This window comes from Cnephaeus nilssonii (genome assembly GCF_951640355.1).
Source record: "Cnephaeus nilssonii genome assembly, chromosome: 13".
NCBI lineage: Eukaryota > Metazoa > Chordata > Mammalia > Chiroptera > Vespertilionidae > Cnephaeus > Cnephaeus nilssonii.
The window spans coordinates 3,858,381-3,881,831 of NC_137084.1; the positions used below are offsets into that span (position 1 = coordinate 3,858,381).

At 49.9% G+C, this 23,451-nt stretch overlaps 1 protein-coding gene across 1 annotated transcript in view; it reads right to left on the reverse strand.

The window, feature by feature from the left end:
- Window positions 1-4,807: 4,807 nt before the first annotated feature.
- Window positions 4,808-23,451, reverse strand: part of LOC307109905 (uncharacterized protein) — an 86,649-nt gene continuing 68,005 nt past the window's right edge. The window contains exons 29-33 of the mRNA XM_079788867.1: window positions 13,529-13,637; window positions 11,363-11,631; window positions 8,016-8,124; window positions 6,913-7,167; window positions 4,808-5,714 (exon numbers count right to left, since the gene is read on the reverse strand). Coding sequence (XP_079644993.1) covers window positions 6,938-7,167; window positions 8,016-8,124; window positions 11,363-11,631; window positions 13,529-13,637 — 717 coding nt within the window. The 3' untranslated portion in view covers window positions 4,808-5,714; window positions 6,913-6,937. The remainder of the gene's footprint in view (window positions 5,715-6,912; window positions 7,168-8,015; window positions 8,125-11,362; window positions 11,632-13,528; window positions 13,638-23,451) is intronic.

A 23,451-nucleotide genomic window follows, 5' to 3' on the forward strand; every position in this document is an offset into this window, starting at 1 on the left:
GGCCACAGGGGCTCCCCCCCCCGGCCCCACCGCAGAGGGCAGGCAGGGGGTGTGAGGGCGCCTCCAGCTCTGCTCCCCCCCCCCCCCCCCCCCCCCCCCCCGCCCAGGAGCCGGGGGTTTGCCTCCGTCTTCCTTCAGGCCCGGAGAGGAGGCGGGTTGTGTACCCGAAGGGAGGCACTCGGAGTCCTGGCTCAGGGCAGGGAGAGGCCCGCCACCCTCCTGACAGCGGGGAGAGGGGTCCCCACGGACCCCAGGGTCGTCCTGGCCAGCGTCCCACCGCCCCAGGCCGGCAGCGTCGGTGTGGCTCTGCTGTCGGCACGTGCCCACATGTGGTTCTTGTGAGAAGCCAGGGACGCGGACGGGATGGAGGGCGAGGCGTGGCGGGCTTGTCCCATGTCGCAGAGCTGGCCCCTGGGCGCCAGGGCAGAAGCAGCTCCATCCCCTGGTCAGCACTCGCTCTCCTGTGGACGGTCCTGGGTGTGCGGCTCCCCCGGCCACAGCGCTGTCCCCGGAGGAGAAACACCAACCTGGGGTCGCCTCCTGGCACCTGCAGGAGCTCAGGCGCCGTGGGTCTGGTCCAGTGGTCGGCAAACTCATTAGTCAGCAGAGCCAAATACCAACAGGACAACGATTGAAATATCTTTGGAGAGCCAAATCTTTTAAACTTAAACTTCTTCTAACGCCACTTCTTCAAAATAGACTCGCCCAGGCCATGGTGTTTTGTGGAAGAGCCACACTCAAGGGGCTAAAGAGCCGCATTTTGCCGACCACTGGTCTGGGCAAACACCGTGTGCTCGTCCGGAAAGGCGTGGGGAGTGGCATCCACCGAGCGGGCGGTTGTGCGAATTTGTGAGTTGAAATTACTTAACAGGCCGCGTACCGAGTTGGAATCAATAAATGGTGGCTCTTACTGCTATTGGGGGACTGGGCCGTTTACATTAATCTTCCTTTAACTCTCTCTCTCTCTCTCTCTCTCTCTCTCTCCATCTATATACACATACATATGACATGTTTACATTATTGCTATGTTGTTTTCTACTTGTCCCATGATTCCTCTCTTCCCTTCTCTTTCTCCTTCTGCTTTGGGTCGTAACTGAGTGTGCTTGTTTGCATTTCACCCGGTTACGGACTCACCAGCTGGGCCCCTCTCCTGTGTTTTCGGTGATGGCTCAGGGCAGAGACTCCGCCGCAGCACCAATGCCGCCCTGAGCCCGATCAAGCCAAGCGGGGGGCCTGTGCCTGACGGGACACTTAGCAGCATCCCTGAGCTCCGCCCACGGTGCCCGCAGCACCGCACAGGGTCTCCGCCACCCCACCCGCTGTGCCCGAGCCCCCCCAGGCCCGCAGGGGGAGGTCAATGCCCCGCTCGCTGTGCCCGAGCCCCCCCAGGCCCGCAGGGGGAGGTCAATGCCCGCCCGCTGTGCCCGAGCCCCCCCAGGCCCGCAGGGGGAGGTCAATGCCCCGCTCGCTGTGCCCGAGCCCCCCCAGGCCCGCAGGGGGAGGTCAATGCCCGCCCGCTGTGCCCGAGCCCCCCAGGCCCGCAGGGGGAGGTCAATGCCCCGCTCGCTGTGCCCGAGCCCCCCCAGGCCCGCAGGGGGAGGTCAATGCCCGCCCGCTGTGCCCGAGCCCCCCCAGGCCCGCAGGGGGAGGTCAATGCCCCGCCCGCTGTGCCCGAGCCCCCCCAGGCCCGCAGGGGAGGTCAATGCCCCGCCCGCTGTGCCCGAGCCCCCCCAGGCCCGCAGGGGAGGTCAATGCCCCGCCCGCTGTGCCCGAGCCCCCCCAGGCCCACAGGGGGAGGTCAATGCCCCGCCCGCTGTGCCGGAGCCTCCCAGGCCCGCAGGGGAGGTCAATGCCCCCCCGCTGTGCCCGAGCCCCCCCAGGCCCACAGGGGGAGGTCAATGCCCCGCCCGCTGTGCCCGAGCCTCCCAGGCCCGCAGGGGAGGTCAATGCCCGCCCGCTGTGCCCGAGCCCCCCCAGGCCCGCAGGGGAGGTCAATGCCCGCCCGCTGTGCCGGAGCCCCCCCAGGCCCGCAGGGGAGGTCAACGGCAGCGCGGGTCCCTGAGAGCCTCTAGATCGAGCTTCACAGCTCAGGAGGCCGAGGCAGGGACAGCACTCCCCCTAGAGCCGCGGGCAGGAGGCTCCAGGGGCTTGGCCAGCGGGCGGCGATGGGGTGGGGGGGGTCCTGGGCTGGTGGGGTGGGCTTTATGCCCCAGTGGAGACGTTCACTTCCGGCTTCCTTCCGACGGCGCTGAGAGACATGCTACATCGGAAGATGGACGCATCGGTGCCGCGTCCTACATGGCGTGTGCAATAACCTGCACCCAAACGCGGGCTCCCCAGGGCCGCAGTCCCCCGGGAGCAGCCCGAGCAGGCGTGGAGCCGCATCTCTGCCCCTGCTCCCCCTGCTCCCCCTGCTCCCCCTGCTCCCGGAGCTCGGGACCTCTCCACTGGACCCTGGGCTGCCATTTCTGTCTGGAGAGAATAGGCATTTCCAGGCACAGAGATGTGGACCCCAGTCCCCCGCTAGGACTTGGTCTTAGCAAAGCCTTCAGAAATACTGGGCCGCAGCCGGTGGGGCAGACCAGGGCTCCTGCACCCCGCAGGGGGGACCTCCAGCAGGCGGCACTTAGAACAAGGGGCCCAGGAGCTCATTGGCCTCGGGGTGCCTGTGGCTGTGAGAAGCAGAACTTCCCTGAGAGCGGCTTCCACAGCCGGGCCGCCCGCTGTCCCTGGGATGAGGGGGGCGGGGGGAGGCAGGGGCGCAGGCTCCGTCCAGCAGCTCCCGAGGCCACTGAGGGATCTGCAAGGAGGCTCTTTTTGCCCAAATGACCTCAGGAGCGTGTTTGTCGCGGGAGAAGGTGGTGATGGGGGGCGGGCTGGTTAGGCAGCCAACGGTGCTTTCTGTCTCCGAAGCCACCAGAATGGAAGCTGGGGGGCAGAGCGGCCTGGGGACACTCAGCTGTCCTACCCGGAGGGACAGAGCATGAGGAGGGACGGAGCAGGGAGGAGGGGGCAAGGGGACAAGGGGACTCAGCCCGGAAGGAGGGGTGTGCGGTTTAGCCACTTTAGAGGATGGGCCGCATACACTGGAGCAGAGCGCACACCCCTCGGCTGCGTGGCCACGGACGCGAGAGAATTTGTGCACGTGTCCGTGAAAGCACACGCCCTGCAGGGCTTAAGCCCTGACGCCCCCGTCCTCCTGCTGAGCTGTCTGCTGCCCCACGGCTGGCGGCCGGGGGCTCCTGGGGGGCGCGTGCCCTGCTTTTATGGCCGCGGGCACCCCCTCGTCCACACGGGGCTTCCCCCAGGGGCAGCAGCAACACAGACTTGCCACGTGCACACAGAAATGGCTCCCTTTGCAGTTTCTCAGGGACACACTTCTAGTTGTACCCCCAAAGCTCTGGGCGGCGTTTCCATCGTCCTCCCCCTCTCACCAAGGGGTTCTTTCTTTCGGGGCTTCAGCTCCTGCAGAGCCCAGCGCCCCTTCCTTAGCTCTCCTGGCGCAGCGCGGGCACCCCTGTCCGCACAGGCACGGCGGCTCCCCGCGGAGACCTCTGCGGCTGGACCGGGACCAAACGCGCACAGCTGCGCTCCAGCTGGGGCACCGGTGCCGGCTCCGGTCACTGCACCTTCCCCCGCACCCCGGCACCTGGGAGATGAGCGTTTCTGTCCAGTCGTACACTTAGTCAGCATTTTCAGGGGGAACATCTTCATATTCGTGATAGGACGGTGGCCTCGGGGCTGACAATGGGGAAGGGAAGGTGTCCCGAGGCCTGGCGTGGAGAGGAACATTTCTTGTTGGGAAACACGTATTTGCCACAAAAGCACCCAATCCAGGTGACAGAGTGTGACGAGTGCTACTCGGGAGCAGCACTGGGAGGCTCGCCCTCGGCACGGAGCAGACGCAGGGGAGAGCCCGTGTCCCACAAGGGCAAGGCCACGCGCGTGGTCAGCTGTCCTGGGAGACACTGGTCCGGGGCAGCTCAGGTGTCAGGGCCGTGAGTCATGCTGGGACAGGGAGGTCCTCCTCCACGGGGTGTGGCCCGGGATGTTGTGGCCTGGGCCCCGGGAGGGCCATGTCCCAGCGTCGCCCTGTGGAAGGTGAGCTGAGCCCACGGGCGCAGAGGCAGATCAGGGTCCTTGCAGGGACAGCCATTCTTGACTCTGTAAATACATGAACCCACGTGTGTCCTGGATCGGAGCATGGTCACGTGACATCGTGGCAGCGATGTTATCCCCTAGCTCTTCTTCCTTCTGGTAAATTCTCTGTATTAGCTACCGGCTGGGATTTGCTGAGCTCTGGGGGTGGAGGGTCCAGACTTTCGTATCTTTGGGATGGGAAGCGAAGTGGAAAGTGCCCCCTGTCCGCAGGGCCAGAGGAGTGGCGGCCATGGTGACCCCACGGCGGACGCTCTCCTGGGGCCACCTCTGGGAAGCTTGGTGGCAGACGCAGCCCAGCAGCCTTGAAGGAGAGGGGCGTCGCCACTTCCGAGCCCACACGGGACGCAAACAGGAAAACAGCTGGGACTGACATCAAGGAGAGACACCTTCCAGAAATCAGACCCGGAGCCCATGAAGTGACAGTGATGTCACGCAATAGTCACGGGCAGGGAAGGCTGGACCCTGTGTCTTAGCTGCCACCTTTATCGCAGTGGAGGCCGGCCCCCCGGAGGCACTGCCGTGGCGGGAGGTGGCCGCCTGCTCTCATGCTGGACTCATCGCCGGATGCTGGGGTCAGCCAGAGGAATTTGAGTCCCTTGTCCACCCAGAGAGTAAAACTAATCGAGGCAGGAGCCAAAGTGAGTGGAACCAATTTATTGAACGTCTGCTGATGGCCCGGCAGTGTGCGAAGGCAGTGGTCGGCAAACTCATTAGTCAACAGAGCCAAATACCAACAGTACAACGATTGAAATTTCTTTGGAGAGCCACATTTTTTAAACTTAAACTTCTTCTAATGCCACTTCTTCAATATAGACTCGCCCAGGCCGTCGTATTTTGTGGGAGAGCCACACTCAAGGGGCCAAAGAGCCGCATGTGGCTCGCGAGCCGCAGTTTGCCGACCATGGTGCTAAGGCATTTTACACCACCTCCAGGACACCAGCGCCGAGGCAGTCACTCTCACCCCACAGGACAGCAGAGGGAGCTGAAGCTCAGATTTCAAGGGTCTTTTTCAAGATGAGCCAGTCGAAGTGGCCAACGGGGACTCAATGGTAGATGCTTCCTTTCCAAAGATTTTTTTCTCCAGTTTTTTTTATTTCAAGAAAAATTATTTTAAATATAATAATGTTACATGCAGTAAACCTTAATATTTCAAGAAAAATGATCTTAAATATAATAATGTTACATGCAATAAATACCGATTATTCAAGCAAAAGGATCTCACATATAATAATATTACATGCAATAAACATTAATATTTCAAGAATATCCAAAGATGCTTGGGTTTGCAGGAAAGCAGGGGAAATATTTGATGAAGGGGTCACTGGACTCATTCATGTTCTTCCTCAAGAAGCTGTGGTCTTGTTAGAAGTGGTTCCTCACGATGCCAGGGCGAGAGAGTCAGGCACAGAGGGGAGCAGCTGGTGCTTGACGCAGCCTCTAGCTGGAGACTTTAGTGGCTTCTTCACGTACTTATTGCTTCTGGGGTGCACTGGGAAGCAGCAGCCAGGATGGTGGCACAGCCGCACAAGCACCAGCTGACTCACAGCTCCACTCTGGGAAGCAGAACAGTGCCTTGCTCAGCGCTAAAAGGAAGTCCGAGTCTGATGGTCCCTCCCTCTCTCGTCACACAAACACGTGAATTCTCCTGTCCACGCCAGAGACCTTCCCCAGGGAAGAAGCGGACCGTGTCCCCAAGAGCTCCCGTCTGAGCAGCTCTGGGCCTGGAGGCCCTCTGCGGGGGAGGGTGATCTTATCTGGACCCTGGCTCATCCAGACTCTCCCTGACAACCCCCAGGACCTTTCAGGGTCTGCCTTCAGAGCTGAGCGCAGAGGTCAAGGATTGCACATGCTCAGAGCCAGCCAAGCCCTCCCTCACAGGTCCTCCATCTGCCCCCTCTTTCCGCACACGAGGAAGGCCCAGGGGGCGAAGTGACCTCCCCAGAGCCCTCAGTGGACGGGAAGCCGGTTTGGGGTTTGAGCTAGGTGTCTGCTATTCGCAGGCAGCACAGTATTTGGAAGGGACCCAGACAGCTGCGAGCACAGAGGGCGAGAGGGGGTGCTGCTGCGGAACTAGGGACGAGAGGGCCCCGGTGCATCCTGGTGGCAGGCGGCTTCGGGGTCACGGAAGCTATGCTGATGAGCCTGGGGAAGCCACGTTCTCCTCTGAGCCTGGGCCCCTCCTCTGGAGACGGGACAAGGAATCCTTGCCTGATTGGCCACGGGCCTGTGGGAGGAGCACCTGCTAGTCAGAGTGGCTCACAATGAGCGGCGCTTCCCCGATCATGTAATGCTCACAGGGACCATGACGTGGAGGGGACAGAGGCACGGGGCCGGTTCTGGATAGAAAAACGAGTCGAGGCAGGAAGTGATCCTGTGGCAGGTCTCCTGGCTGGTCGGGGGCAGTGCCAGCATCGACACCCGTTTTTCCTGGCATGCAGGGCAAGGAGCCCTCCCCGGGCTGCACTGGTGACCCTTCGCAAGAGGTGTCCCCACGGAAAAGGGCTCTTCAAAGAGCAGAAAGCAGTAACACTCAGTGGACAAAACCCTGCTTTTGGAGTCAAAGCAATTGGTTCACACTCTGAAGTGTGCTCGTAGCTTCGGGGCCTTGGGCTGGTTAAGTGCTTGGTCCCTGGGTGTTCGTGTCAGAGATGTCAGGGGGCGCCTCTGATATTTACCAAGAGCTGCCCCCCCCCCCCCCCCCCCGCTCCTGTGAAGGGAACTCCACGTGGAATCACCCCTGAGGGCTCTTACCTGTTGGCTGCAGGGCGGCCATTTCTCAGTTGAGCGACAAAGTGCTCACAGTTGGGAAACAAAGGTTGTCATTCCAGGTTTCACCAACTTTCTTCCTCGCCAAACTGACAATGTCATGCCCAGGCCGGGGCCTGACCTGGTTATCCAAGTAGTTGTTGACCTTGTACTTGTTATCCTCTGCCACTGCATTCAGAGGTTCACGTTTCACCACATAGTCATGCACATTGTTGGAAGAGCTCGGCCCGCAGGACGCACCTGGGATCACAGAGAGACTAAGATGCTGCCATGCTCAGCAGTGCCATGTCGGACAAGGCGGGGAAGAAGAAAGGAAGTCACTCTATTGACATCTGAGGTCATGGTCCCTTCCTTCTACTACCATTCCCTCTTGTTGGAAGTTAAATTTAGCAGGAGTGCAATTGTTTGATCCACTCTTTTGTAACTTAAATACTTAAGGATCTGTTGCCAACAGGTTCCCAGAGCAACAAGTGGCAACTCCGCCATAACTTAGAATGGCTGCCGTGGTATTCCACTGTCAGACTTTGATGCGTTTAACAAATCTCCAATTGTTGGGTATGTCAGTTCTTTAAACTTGTCTTTGACGACACACAATGAAATCATAAAAATGCTTGCAGATGGTGCATCTTTGGGCATGGGTCTGACTCAGACAAATTTTTGAGTTTTTCAGAATCTACATGGAAGAAGCCAGTCTCAACTGATTCGCTTACCACCTCTCCCAGGTGGTAACTTGTCTCCATTTCACAGAACACATTTTGAGCCAGAGAACTTAAGCGACAAAAGTTGTGGAGCAAGGATATGAAAGAACTCCAAAGGCCTGGAGATTTCTACTGTTGTGTAGAAGCTGTGCGGCCAGAGGGAACTTCTCATCGTGTTCTTATATCCTATCACCTGGCTTAGTTCTGGACACTTAAGAAAGAGTCACAACAGAACTGTCAAATGATGGAGTCCCCATTCCATTCCTTAGTGTAAAGATCTGACATGTCATAGTTCAAAAGGAAACAGATGCTATTAGCATAGCAATGAGTTCTCTTTCATTCCCTCTTTTCAACATAAAGCTGGTGATTAAACAAATATTTTTTCTTTACCTGAAGTTGTCGCATGAATCACAAAGCCGTCTCCCACATAGAGTGCCCAGTGCTTATGAACACCTTGACCGATTTCAATCAGGTCTCCAGGCATTGGGTCTTCACTTGACTACAACAGAAAAGCAGAGAGAGTGTAGAGAGAGGGTAGGCAGCAGCAGAGGCCGGGCTGGAGACCTGCAGGCTGCTCCCTGCCACACACCTACTAGTAACCCCGGGAGAGGAGCCCCCGGGACTGCTGGGGTCACCAGCTTTGCTGTCACTCAGAGAAGCCCTGCTGGGGTCAGGAGGGACAGGAAGCCGGACAAGGTCAGGCCGAAGCCTCTCCTCTCAGGGCCCCGCACAGCTGTCCCGCCCCATGGCTCCTGCCCCTTTGCTGGGCATTGGCCTGGCTTTCCTCTTCTGCTGACACTTCCCCTCCGGAGCCTGACTGCAGCTGAGAGACTGCCCTCCCAGGCCGCCCGTTCCTGCACACAGCTCACCCCCCCCTCACCGGCCTTTTCCCTGCCAACGACCCAACCCGAGCTCACTGCGGCCACTGTCCACCTCCCCCAATGGCCCAGGTCCAGGTCCAAGCCAACTAGAGACAGCGCCTCCCCCAGAGCCTGCAGACATTGTTCTCCCAGCCAGTCCTAAGCCTGCTCGCCCGCCTCAGTCACTCCTCCCACGGAAACCACAGGCAAGGCTCTTGCCCACGCTTCTCCCCACTTTCTCGGCCTCCTCCCCAACCCAGTGCTCCCTCGCGTGGCCCTGAGTGGCGGGCCATGCCACTCCTCTTGGCAACTGGGCGTCACAAGCTGTCTTCTCCTCTGCAATCGCCTCCTGACTGGTTGTCTTTACTGAACCTCAACGAGTCTGTAAAGCCGGCAGGTGCAAAAGCAGGATGTCCTCAGAGGTGCTGAGTAGCCTCCTCCTCAGATTCTGTCCCAACCTCTGGGCACTCAGTCATGTGAGACACAAACTGAAGGCTCCTTGGGCCACACAGTGGGCAGCTGGGCCAGGCATCCTCCCAGGTGGCAGCCACGCAGCTGCCAGTGGGACATTTCCATCACACGCACCCACTCAGCCAACAGCACCTCAGTCTAAGGGGCGCAGCGCGTCCCCACTCCCGGGTGTGGGCACGGGGACTGGTGAGGTTGAGGGACTTACCCAAGATCGCTCAGCCAGACAGCAGTTTGCGCTTCCCACTCCCACGCCCGTCGCCCAATGGAGGCTGCTGTTCTCCACGTTCACACGCCCTTCCCAGGGAATGAGTGTCCCCCCACAGGGCATCCAGTCCCCATGCAATGAAGCCTGCTCTCTGTCCTTCTGCTCTTCCTGTCCCCTTCCTTCTGGCATCACTCAGCCCAGCTTGATCAATCAGAGGCCTAGTCTTCCTTCATTCTCCTTCTCCCTCAGCCCCACGTCCAAGTACCAAGTGCCTTCAATGCCATCTTCCTCCATCCCCTCCCTCCAATACAGATCCCATTACACCCACTCCTTACCCACCGGTGTTGTCCAGTGGGACCTTCAAGGGGAACATCTGGCAATTACCTACCTGGACCCTCAGAATGCTGTCCGCACCCTTTAGGCTGCTCATGGTCCAGCTCTTCACCCTCATCCCTCTTCACCTTCATCCCTCTCACCCTCGTCCCTCTCACCCTCGTCCCTCTTCACCTTCGTCCCTCTCACCCGCATCCCTCTTCACCCTTGTCCCTCTCACCCTCGTCCCTCTCACCTTCATCCCTCTTCACCCTCGTCCCTCTTCACCCTCGTCCCTCTCACCCTCGTCCCTCTTCACCCTCGTCCCTCTCACCCTCATCCCTCTCACCCTCATCCCTCTCACCCTCACCTTCATCCCTCTCACCCTCATCCCTCTTCACCTTCCTTTGTTCTGCTCCTCCTGAGTTACATGTGTTCCCCACCTCACGCTCTCTCTCTCCTGCTCCATTGACACCATGTTCTCTCTACCTCCTACACCCTCCGTGCCCTCCCCGTGTGAACACGCTCTCCTCCCAGCAGACAGTCTCTCCTCTGGCACCTCCCTGCCTCAGGCTAGACCAGCTGCCCCTCCTCTCTGTGCCCAGATGGCTTTTGATACAACTTTCCGTGCCTCTCTGCCAGCGCCTCTGGTTTGGGATCTCCTGGGGGATGGTAAGAGCAGGACATGAGGACCAGCCTGCCCAGCACCTCTTCCTTTAGGACGAGGCCAGATGTCTGGGCGGACACATTTGGGTGAAGGGCCTTGACGAAGGTCTCCCAGCTGGGCAGCCACCATTGAGACCGGACTGGCTGTCGGTGACCTCAGAGCACTGGGTGCCCACAGCCACTGTCCTGGGATGAGGATCCTTGGAATGTGCTTCCGGACTGGAAGGTGCTCTTCAGGGACAGATGCACCCGGCTCATCCTCACCTCATGTCGGACACGTTGGAGGAGTTGCCTGAACTCTGTGTGCCCAGGGCTTATGGTCCCGACTTAGTGAGCTAAGAGCTCTCACATGCTGGGCACTCTAGCAGTACTGTGAGAACCAATGTGCAGCATTGCTGTGAGAACCAATGTGCAGCATTACTGTGAGAACCAATGTGCAGCATTACTGAGAGAACCAATGTGCAGCATTACTGTGAGAACCAATGTGCAGCATTACTGTGAGAACCAATACTGCAGCATTACTGTGAGAACCAATGTGCAGCATTGCTGTGAGAACCAATACTGCAGCATTACTGTGAGAACCAATACTGCAGCATTACTGTGAGAATTAATACTGCAGCATTACTGTGAGAATTAATACTGTAGCATTGCTGTGAGAACCAATACTCTAGCATTACTGTGAGAATTAATAATGCAGCATTACTGTGAGAATTAATACTGTAGCATTGCTGTGAGAACCAATACTGCAGCATTACTGTGAGAACCAATACTGCAGCATTACTGTGAGAACCAATACTGCAGCATTACTGTGAGAACCAATACTGCAGCATTACTGTGAGAACCAATACTGCAGCATTACTGTGAGAATTAATACTATAGCATTGCTGTGAGAACCAATACTGTAGCATTACTGTGAGAATTAATACTGTAGCATTACTGTGAGAACCAATATGCAGCATTGCTGTGAGAACCAATATTCAGCATTACAGTGAGAATTAATACTGTGGCATTACTGTGATAACCAATATGCAGCATTACGGTGAGAATTAATACTGTAGCATTACTGTGATAACCAATATGCAGCATTATGGTGAGAATTAATGCTGTATATTAATATAACAAATACCATGCAGGCTTCACTGGGGGTTCCCCCAAATCCCACCCATTTTCCCACTATAGGAAGAACCCCAGAGAGTAAAGGGTCACCCCATGAGGGGCCTTACCAACTCCCGGCGGGACAAGCCATATCTCAGGTCAGCGACAAAACGCTGGCTGTTTTCCAGAAAAACTATATAAGTCTTCTGGTTACCAATCATCTCCTTGGCGGAAGTGATGATCTCATGCACAGGCCGGGGCCTGTACTTATGGTCCAAGTGGTTGTTGACCTTGTAGGGACAGCCGGAAGCCGCCGTCTGCAGAAGCTCTTTTGTGACCTCAGCCCTGCCACTCAGGAACATAGACAAGTTGGAGAAGCCAGTACTGCGCGACTGCCCTGGAACCACAGAGAGAGCCACAGGCAGGTGAGACAGGGAGACAGGAGGAGGGGACAAAAGGCACAAACCCACCAGTTGAGGGGATCGGGGTGGTAGTTTTCCCAGGAAGGATGCGCAGAGTCACATATTCTGTTCTTTTTCTGAGCAAGGTGTCCTGAATTTATTTTCACATGTCGTAAATGCCAGGGTTGTCAATGTCATAGTGTTGTGTGAATGTGACCCGTGCCCTTTTCCTGAGCATTTGGGTTGATGGAAAGCTGAGCCATGAGAAGCAGTTCTGTTAGGAATATACTCATCTACCTGTGCATCTTTATACCCGGCTGTGCTTAGAATCAGATCTATTTTCATATATTGTCTAACTCAATTCTCGTTGTACCCTTCAAGGAAAATATTATCATCTCCATTTTGCAACCGATATTGGGCCCAGAGGGACATTAACAGTCAGGTCGGTGCTGCGAAAGCTCCTAGAACCACCATGTGACACTTCCTCTCTCGAGCTCGGAGGGCCAGGCTCCTTCCCCGCCCAGAGCTGAGGCCGAGGGAGTCTGCACACCCGTGTCCCCTGTCCCATGGCCTGGCACAGCGCCGGGCACGGGGAGAGGCCACAGAACAGCTCTCAGCTGATGGACTCCCAAGTCCGTTCTTTTAAAAAAATATGTCTTTATTGATTTCAGAGCGGGAGGAAGAGGGAGAGGGAGTTAGAAACATCAATGGTGAGAGAATCATCAATTGGCTGCTTCCTGCGCGCCTCCTATCTGGGATGGAGCCCGCAACCCAGGCATGAGACCTGACGGGGAATCGAACCATGACCTCCTGGCTCATGGGTCGATTGATGCTCAACCACTGAGCCACACTGGTGGGGCCCAATTCCATTCTCCTAGGGAGTCCTGGGTGTATTTTCTAAGAGGAAGAGGAGCAATGAGCACCTAATTAAGCACCCTACTGTCTGCTTCCAATCTCCAGGAGGAAGGCTGCCCTTGGAACCCATCCTCTTAACAAAACCCGTCCCCCCCTGGGAGATCAGACACAAAAGGGACCACATGTCCCCGCAGTCATGCTCTCCCCTACAAGGCCCCTAAGTGTCATCTGGGTAAAAGGAGCTTGATTCACTTTTTATACTAAACCCCTGCGTTCCTCCAACACCGTCAGGACAAATGATGACTTGTGGGAAACACATAAGATGCAAAAGTCGCATTCCCACATGGATGACAAGTGTTTTCCCCTGACGAAGACAGAGCATCAGAGGTTACGTCGCCATTGCTCTGCGGGGCACGAGCCAGTCTGCATCGAACGCAGCAGGCTTAGTCCAGCCACCGTGGTGTTCCTCACGGACCATGCACCAGTTCCGTGCGTTCTCCGGTTAACCGGCTTGTCATCGTCCTGCTTCTGCCACAGTCATGAGGCCGAGGAACTATTCCCAGGTGCTTGCTACGCATTTTCATGAGAATTTTCCCTTTGGGTGGGCCCGTGGAAAGCTGCTTCTGCTAAGCAGATATGTTACCGACACTAAGACACGGAGTGTGTGACGTCACACACTTTCGAAAACCAAACACGGAGGGCCCTTTGTATGGAAGACCCGGACCGTGAGCTCCCGATGAACTTGGCTGCGTTAAATCCCATCATCGGCGCCCCAGGTACAGAGGGAGCCAGCCCTGCCTGCCGGGCCAGGTGCGGAAGCAGCCCAGTGGCATGGTGGCACCAGGGAGCCTCCGCTGTGCTGCCAGGCCCGCTCGGACCCTGTGGGCACAGGGGCTGGGCTTGGACTCCGCCCTGCACGAGCTCTGCGCAGGGAGAACGTGTCTCCCAACTCAGGCTCCCGTGCTGGGCTTTCATTGCAGCTGCTCTCATTATCTTATTAACAAATCCCTGGCGAATCCTGCTGTCAACAGGCCTTACCTCGAGGAGTCAGATGGATCACATAACCCTCGCCCACATAGAGCGCCCAGTGACAGTAGAGCCGGTGAGAGATCTCAATCATGTCTCCGGGCCTGGGCTCTTCAACATGCTGCAGGAGGAAAACCAGAGATGGTAGACAGGTGTTGGTGCCAGGGTGTAAGCTGACATGGTCTTTGCACCTGAAGGGACTAGCAAGGCTGGGACCTCTACCTACACATCTTTCCCACACTTGTTTGGATGGCGGTTATCAGTAGAATGAGAGCAACCCTTTCATGGCTTGCCAAGAAGTCTGTAACTATTTACTGAGAATCTGCCTGATTTGCTGTACCAAGAATTTGTCCTTCTGTTCTATCTCTCCCTTAGAGATTAAGAGGAACAAAGAGTACATTCCTCTTCACAGACCTCCTATTCAGTGTTTTGTGTATAAAAGGCGTTACACAGTTAATAAACGGTGCTACAGCCTCTCGAAGACTCGTAGACCTCCCGATCCCACTGTCCTGTCTTTTTTTCTTTTCTCAAATCCCACCTCCCTACCTCAGCCCGGTTCAACCTGTCAGGCTGGCCCTGGCAAATTGGCGCCCAAACAACAGGGACCTGAGGACTTGGGAAGCAGACGGTGAGGATCTCCTCCGGATAAAGAGTGCACCCGTTAAGGTAAGGGAGGAGCAATTTATTGATAGTCGGGAGTAAAGCATGGGACAAGTAGAGTTTAGAGAAAATGCCCTTTAGAGGCAAATGTTGAAGTCTATGTGATCACAGAATAATGTTACTTGTTCAAATTAGAATCTTAGTGTGTGTATAGAATTTAAAATCTGTAATAAGTGAAACTCCACTGCTGAAGCCGCCTCTGGTGCGGAGAGATTCAGGAGTGGCAGAAGAGGGCAGGGCTATCTGCTCTCCCACAATAAGATTACTTGCAATAAGATTACTTAATGCCTTATTTAAAAATTATAAGAGAACTCGAAGGGAAATGCAAATCTTGGCCAAATTGAGTATGAGTTATTACTTCAGAAAGCATAAAAGTAGGAAAAAAATTTAAGATCTGTCTATCTTTTAAGCATGAAAAGAAATTCAGCCAGATCTGTTGCTGATGCTTCCCCTGAAGTAAGCAGGATGTGGGGGAAGGGAGAGACATGTGACGATTCAATATAGAAGCCCACTCTCCTAGTATATTAAATTAAAATTTTCTTTCTCTCCATAAAAAAAGTTTTAAAAAATTTAGAAACACGTCTGGGATATCTGCACACGTGTAAAGAGAAAGCTGGTATAAGGCAAAATGTGCACATGGTCCGATTTCGGATATTAGATATGTCTTAAAATAGACTTAACTCTTTACAAGGGCTACAGAAATGAAAAACCTAGAACTGGTTCTTTTTCCTAAGAAAAACGGCGAAAAAGTCTTCTTGAAAGAAATTCAAGCTAATTCCAACAGCAGGATTCGCATTTCCATAATAAAGAGTAGTTTTTAAAATACTAATAAACCTTGTTAAAAAGTTAACTTTTAAAGCCTTCAAGAATATAAGTAAATATGTCTCTGTTATAGAATTTATCCAAAGTAAATGCTTTAAAATAATTAGAATTAGATTTAAATATCAGAAATTGTTAAAATATAGATAATATATTAATTATAAAGATCTAAGTAGCCCAGGTAACTGGCTACGCCCTTTACTAATAGAGGAAGAAGGCTGCTTGCCTTTCCCCCAGCAGACAGGTCAGTTTCCTGCCAGTAGCCATCTTAAAGCATATAGTAATTTACATTCAAATAAACCAAACTTGTTTTCCAGAGCCACTGGCAAATAAAAAGTAAAGTTTAAATTTGCCTCATAAGAAAAATCTAGAGGACAGAATTAAATCTATTAATTGATTATGTCTTGTATTTTTCTTAGAAATATAAAGTGTTAATTTAAAAACTACTAAATATATTTAACTTGCCAGCTTTAAAAGTTCAAAGTACTTATTAAATTAGGAGAAATTATATAGTTATAGTAATCTTATACCTAAAGTATAAGAACTTATTTTTAAGAAAATAAAAATTTATGTTTAATAACTAGGAATTCAAAATATATTAGTTATTGGTCTGATTTTAAAAAGAGGATTAATTCTATAATCCAGTTTAAATATAATTGATATTCTTTAAGATAATTTAGGTATATAATTTTTAAAGCATATATATTTAATCTTTCCAAGTTATTTCAAGACTGAGAGTAACTTTTGAACATCTCATGGGCCCCAAAATGTTCAAAAGTCTATTCTCTCTTAAAAGAAATATTTTTTTAATTAAACCAATTGATACTTGAAATCACATGGAAAGCGTTATCAAATAAAAATTAATAATTTTACTTATACATATATATTAAATGTTATAAAGGTTTTCACCTATAAGAAGGGCAAAAACAATATATTTCTTAAATACAGCCAAATTTTTCAACATCAGTAGAATTTCTAAAAAGACAAAAGCCATACTTTTAGATCAGACCAATAAAGTACCAAACCTATAAATTTTACTAAATACGTTTTTTTTTTTACTTTTTAATTAAAGATACCTACTTAAGTTACTTTATAAATTAGCCTTTTAAAATATAATCAAGATCTCATATAAATTAAGTTACATAAGAAACTAATGTTTATATCATTAAATCCAAGTAAAATCTAGGAACAGATTAGAAGCCACCATTTACTACCTAACTTTATATAGCCTCCTACATTAAGCTAGAGGCGGGGCAACATTTACGGTTTGTAAAATCAGACATAAATTTACTTTATTTTAAGTAAAGATACCTACTTTAATTACTTAAATAAATTAGCTTATTAAATTATAATCAAGGTTTTCAGCTTAACCTTTTGCACTCGGATGTCAAGTATGACTCGACATGGTTAGCATCGGTAGCAGCTCGTATGTCAATTACTCTTTGAATGTATCAATAATTTGAAATATAAAAAAATCCAAATAAATAAGTTTGTATGAAAAGAAACTGCAGTTTTTTATTCTATTGCCGCGCTTTGTAAAATCTGGGGTATTTAAAAAATTAAATCCCAAGTAGAGTAAAGGAATCGAGAAAAAAGCAAGCGAGTGCAAAGGATGAAAGAAAAGCCAATATCTTTGTAAGCAATTTAATTAAGTATTCTAAGAAAGTTACTAAGACCTTGTCTATACAAAAAGAAATTAAATTAACTTGCCATACCTAGAGCAAAGAATATCTTTACATAATATTATTCTACAATGTCATTATCATTTTTGCTATTTTACAACAGCATATCCCAAACAAACTTACAAACTAATTCTTTAAATGTTTGGCAGCAATTTAAAAAAGGACATAAAAGGATTTATTACCTTCCACTGTGTGGAAGGCCCCCTGGGAGGGCACTTGAGCATTCTATATTAGCCTCTCCTACCCTTTTTGCCAAGAGGGACCCTCCCACTGTTGCCTGAACTTTCTATTCATACTGAGATTAAAGCCTCATAGTGGCTGGTACCATAGATCTGTCTCTCGCCCAATGGTGTGAGCTGGGCCCTTCTTAGAGAAGAAACCTGGGTTCCCCAAGATATGTGATCAATGCCAGGGCCCCGCCAGCAGGTGAGGGGATCCCAAGGCAGGTGCTGGGCGTGGAGGCCACGGTGGCATAGGCTACCAAGGAGACAGAACTGAACCTCACATCACCCTGCTTGGCCCCGGAGAATAGCTGGTTAGCCAGCGACGAGTAAGATTCCTCAGGGAAGGAACAACCTAAGACAGGCACAGTCGCAGAGGGGCCATCAGGAGAGAACTTGGGAGTCAACAGAGGTGGGGCACAGATCCTCACCCCCCCCCAACATTACAGGGGCTTAAACCCTCACCCCTTCTGAGGGAGGTCTCCTGCCCCATGGCTACTTCGTGCTTCCCACGCCCGGCTCAGATCGGGACCCAGGTAACAGAGACGTGGCTAACAGCAGCTACCCTATATATAAATCCAGCTTAACACCAGGAATGCTCAGGGCTTTCTCAGGGATACAAATAATCCTTTCCATTAATATTTACAGGGTAAACTAAGATTGTTATTAAAATATTAAATTTAAAAGTAAATTAGCAGTCAGCCTTACTATAAAAGTACTTATAATATAGCTAGCTAGTCGCCTATAGGCTTAACCTTCAAACTACAGCCCTACAGGTTACCTATTGTAAAAAGAAAGACAAAGATTCTTAAATAAAAATAAAGAGGTTTCCTTCAAATATTATAGGAATTATAATTAAAAGCCTATATATTTATCCCTTTAAACTAAGGTAAATAATTTATATTTTTCCTCTCTAATAAGTTTTATATAAAATTAAAGATTAGCAGAAACTTAATATCATTTACTAGAGGCCAGTTGCAGGAAGATTCCTGCAAGAACAGGGCTTCCGGCGGGCTTCCCTCCTGCCACTGCCACCTCTCCCACCCCCCGCGCTTTCCCTGCTGCCTCTGCCCCCACACTCCACCCCACGCTTTTCCTCCCGCTGCCGCCACCCCCACACCCTCCACGCTTTCCCTCCCGCAGCCGCCGCCCCCCCTGCTCTTTCCCTCCCACCGCCACCGCTGCCCCGCATTTTCCCTCCCACCGCCGCCTGGTGCTTTCCCTTCCCTCCCGCCATCTCTGCCCCCCACCCCACGCTTTCCCTCCCACAGCTGCCACCCCCCTGCGCTTTCCCTCCTGCCACCGCTGCCCCGTGCTTTCCCTTCCGCTGCCGCCCCGCACTTTTCCGCCTCCCGCCGCCCGCTGCCACCCACCGCCCACCCTGCCCGCACTTTCCCTCCCACAGCCGCCTTGTTTTCTGCTTTCCCTCCCTCTTCCTTCTATGCTGTCTTCAGTCGTCACTCCTCCCTCCCTCAGCGTATGCAAATTAACTGCCATATTTGTTGGGTTAATGTTCATACTCGCTTTGATTGGTTGTGGGCGTAACGAAGGTATGGTCAATTAGCACTTTTCTCTTTTATTAGTGTAGATTGTCCATAATCTAGGACAAGTAAAATTAATAAATAAATTAAGCTTTATTTCAGATTAATTTAAATTAGCTAATTAAAATAAGTAAGTATTCATAAAAACTTAATTATACTAAACAAAAAACTATTCCTAAAGTATTAACAAAACTTTATTAATAGTTCATCTCATAGTAAAATTACTTAACATACAATAAATCCAAAGCAGTAATATTTCTGTAAAAAAATTAAAAATAAAAGGTTATCAAGACTACATTAAAAAATTTTACAAAAGCCTCATAATAATACAAAAAAGGAGATTAATAGAATATCTTAAAGGAAATATCCTAAAAGTAAATTACATCAAGCCTTAATTACTTTAAAATTTTTACTCAAAAATTAATTTTTCATTTATAATATTGATAACAAGATACCCATAAAATCTTCAAATAACCCAAAGGAAAATAAGCTAAAAGAAAATCATTTAGACAAAAATCAAAAGGATCCCAACTCTAATTTATAGAAAAGATTTCTTTATTAACCTTTGGTCGAGAATATGTTTATATATTTCTAGAAAAGCCCATGTAGATTCCTACAACAATGGATCCCAGAGAGGACCTGATAGAACTGTTCCAGCCACAGAGTGGGCAGTGGCCCACAGAACAAAGGTAAAATAGTCCAGAAATAAATATAGTAAGACACCTTGCCATACTAGCAGTCAGCACCTGTACATTACTACAGGTTGCCCAGGACCAAGGGCAAGGAAGGTAGGTGTACGTACTTCCAGATCATATGTACACACCCTTCTACATAAAAGTCAAAATGTTTAATGTTTTATGTTCTACCAGGACCCCTGGATTAGTGGTTTACTTTATTTTTAACATAGGGAATAGTATTAACTACCACATTAAAAGAAATACCATACCTCAGGCATTAACCATTTTTACAAATAAATCCAGTTCTAGAAAGGCTAGACCTACTACAGCAGGGGAACAAAGGTCCTTCAAAACCCTTGTATTTCGGTAGAAATACAAGCTCTTATTTATGCCTTAACAGATTTTACTACGGAGCCCATCAACCTATAGTAATAGTACTTATATAGTAAGTATAGCAAAAATTATTAGAACAGCTACTATAAGGCACACTAATTCATAAGAATTTTCATTTAATTTTCAGACTTTAAAATGTTATTTAAGAACGACAGTTTCCATATTTTATTAGAAGCAATGTCCTCAGTATATTATCCACTATCCTATACCAACTTTAGGGGTATATCCCCAAGGACTTAAACCTAATCGAATCTAGCAAAATAAATATCACTCAATTGTAGAAATAACCAATCATACTCTTAAAATCATTTACTAAAAAACATAAAAGGTGGAGACAGTTGTTATGTGTCACCTCAAGAGAAGCTCAGTCATGCCTTTTAGACTTTAAAATTTTTTGAATTGTGATGCAGAGGATCGTACAGTAGGTGAAAGGCATCAGGCCTCCTGTACAATAGCCTCCACCGAGTCATCTAGGTGGAAGGAAGCATAAACCAGAAAAGAGTTTTATCAGATTCAGTAATAATGTGGGGAAGAGGTTGTGTTTTATATCTTTCCAGAAGGAGCAATACAGCCAATTCAGGTGCCAGAGCATTATGTGTGTCACCACAATGGCCTCGGACAAGCTCCTGTGTCCCTTCACTCGAAAGGACTAAGTACTACCCTAATAACAGCAAAGCAGAGGAAGAAGAAAACTAAAAGCTACGCAAGGGCCTGAGGTGCCAAAATAGAGTCATCTAAAGAAGTTAACGACTGAAGTACAGCAGATTGTAGAAAAGCAAGAAGTTGAAACTACTTCTTCAACCATGTTCCTGCTCATACTAGCATCTGTTAGCTACCAGTCTTCTGCAAAGCCTTGCGCAGCCAAGTGCAAGGACTCTAAGTAAATATACACCAGCAGCACAAGAGACTTTCTTTCATTTAGTAGCTAAAAATGTTAATATGTCCGTAGTTTTGATTTCTCTCTTATTGTTTTGTTATTATTTAATAGCCAGAGTTTTGCTCTTAACATTCAAGATTTGAAAATGATAACACGTATGTAATTTAGTTTTGCATTGACATTGTTTACAATTGTTTTAATATTAGAGCTTTATTATTAATATTTAAATTTTACTTTTATTGCCAAAACCGGTTTGGCTCTGTGGATAGAGCATCGGTCTGTGGACTGAAGGGTCCCAGGTTCGATTCCGGTCAAGGGCATGTACATTGGTTGCGGGTACATCCCAGGTAGGGGGCATGGAGGAGGCAGCTGGTCTATATTTCTCTCTCATCGATGTTTCTAGCTTTCTATCCCTCTCCCTTCCTCTCTGTAAAAAATCAATAAAATATATTAAAATTTTTTTTTACTTTTATTATTAGTAGCCTAAAAAACAAAAAAGGGGGATCTGTTGGTGCCGGGGTGTAAGCTGACACGGTCCTTGCATCTGAAGGGACTAGCAAGGCTGGGACCCCTGGAGGAACCAAGATGGCGGCATAGTTAAACAACTAATCTGCTGCCTCACACAACAATTTCAAAAATACAACTAAAAGACAAAATTTCTACCACCCAGAACCACGGGAAAGCTGGCTGAGTGGTAGATTTACAACTAAGGAGAGAAAGGAGCACAAACGCTGAAAAGCTGAGGTACGGAGGCACACGAATCGGGCTGCCGGCGGGTGACTGGGTGCGTGGCTTTTCTTCAACCCAATGGGAGACAAGCTCCCTCTGGGGACACTCCGGGGACCCAGACACCTACGGGGAGAAGCTGGACTCTCGGCCATCGGGTCAGAAAGTGAGAGTGACTTTTTTGCAGAGGTGCGCCCAGCAATCATTGTTTTACTGCGCTGGAGCGCGGGCCCAGGGACTTGGAAACGTGGAAAGGCAGAGACGGCTGATGCCACCCATCGCTGTTGGCCACGCCCTAGCCTAGTGATGCCCTGAGACCCCGCCCCGCACATTCTACAAACCCGCCCAGGCTCCACACAGCGGCTTTTGCATATAAATGGCCTGTTCTGTGGCAGCTCAACCAAATTAACTGCAGCTCCAGTCAGACTGCTCCAAAACCACCCAAGCAAAGGAGGAGAAAACTAGTTCTTGCTGTAGCTCCTGCTGGGGGACACACAGTACACAAGGGTACACCAAGAGTGTCCACCTCAAGTAACTGGGAGGCTGACCCATTGAACCAATAGGACATCTAGTACACAAAACTACCCTACCAATTCAGGGAAGCAGAGAAAATGAGGAGGCAAGGAAACAGATCACAAACCAAAGAAATGGAGGAGAACAAGCGACTGGATATAGAGTTCAAAACCACGGTTATAAGGTTTTTCAAGAATTTCATGGAAAAGGCCGATAAATTCAATGAGACCCTCGAGGATATGAAAAAGGACCAACTAGAAATTAAACATACACTGACTGAGATAAAAAATATTATACAGAGACCCAACAGCAGGCTAGAGGATCGCAAGAATCAACTCAAAGATTTGGAATACAAAGAGGCCAAGGACACTCCTCCAGAGAAGCATGAAGAGAAGAGAATTCAGAAAGTTGAAGATAGTGTAAGAAGCCTCTGGGACAACTTCAAGCGAACCAACATCAGAATTATGGGGGTACCAGAAGAAGAGAGAGAGCAAGATGCTGAAAACCTATTTGAAGAAATAATGAACGAAAACTTCCCCCACCTGATGAAAGAAATAGACTTACAAGTCCAGGAAGCGCACAGAACCCCAAACAAAAGGAATCCAAAGAGGACCACACCAAGACACATCATAATTAAAATGCCAAGGGCAAAAGACAAAGAGAGAATCTTACAAGCAGCAAGAGAAAAACAGTTAGTTACCTACAAGGGAGCTCCCATACGATTATCAGCTAATTTCTCAACAGAAACTATGCAGGCCAGACGGGAGTGGCAAGAAATATTCAAAGTGATGAATAGCAGGAACCTACAACCAAGACTACTCTACCCAGCAAAGCTATCATTCAGAATTGAAGGTCAGATAAACAGCTTCACAGATAAGAAAAAGCTAAAGGAGTTCAGCACCACCAAACCAGTATTATATGAAATGCTGAAAGGTATTCTGTAAGAAGAGGAAGAATAAGAAAAAGGTAAAGATAAAAATTATGAACAACAAATACATATCTATCAACAAGTGAATCTAAAAGTCAAGTGAATTAAAAATCTGAGGAACAGAATAAACTGGTGAACTTAATAGAATCAGAGGCATAGAATGGGAGTGGATTGATAATTCTCAGGGGGAAAGGGGTGTCTGTGTGGGGAGTATGGGAAGAGACTGGACAAAAATCATACACCTATGGATAAGGACAGCGGGGGGAGGTAAAGGCAGAGGGGAGGTGGGAACTGGGTGGTGGGGAGATATGGGGGGAAAAAGGAGAAACAATTGTAATCTGAACAATAAAGATTCATTAAAATAAAATAAAATTAAATTTAAAAAAAAAAGGCTGGGACCCCTACCCACACAGCTTTCCCACACTTGTTTGGATGGCGGTTATCAGTAGAATGAGAGCAACCCTTTTATGGCTTGCCAAGAAGTCTGTAACTATTTACTGAGAATCTGCCTGATTTGCTGTACCAAGAATTTGTCCTTCTGCTCTATCTCTGCCTTAGAGATTAAGAGGAACAAAGAGTACATTCCTCTTCACAGACCTCCTATTCAGTGTTTTGTGTATAAAAGGCGTTACACAGTTAATAAACGGTGCTACAGCCTCTCGAAGACTCGTAGACCTCCCGATCCCACTGTCCTGTCTTTTTTTCTTTTCTCAAATCCCACCTCACTACCTCAGCCCGGTTCAACCTGTCAGGCTGGCCCTGACAGACAGGCTGCCAGGCAACAGCAGAGACCCCGGCGGGAGCTGCAGCACCCCAGGCTGCTGTTCATCACCTGTCACACGGGGAATCCCTTGTCTTTCCTCTTTCCGATGGTCCCCTCTGAGGGGGGACCAGGAGC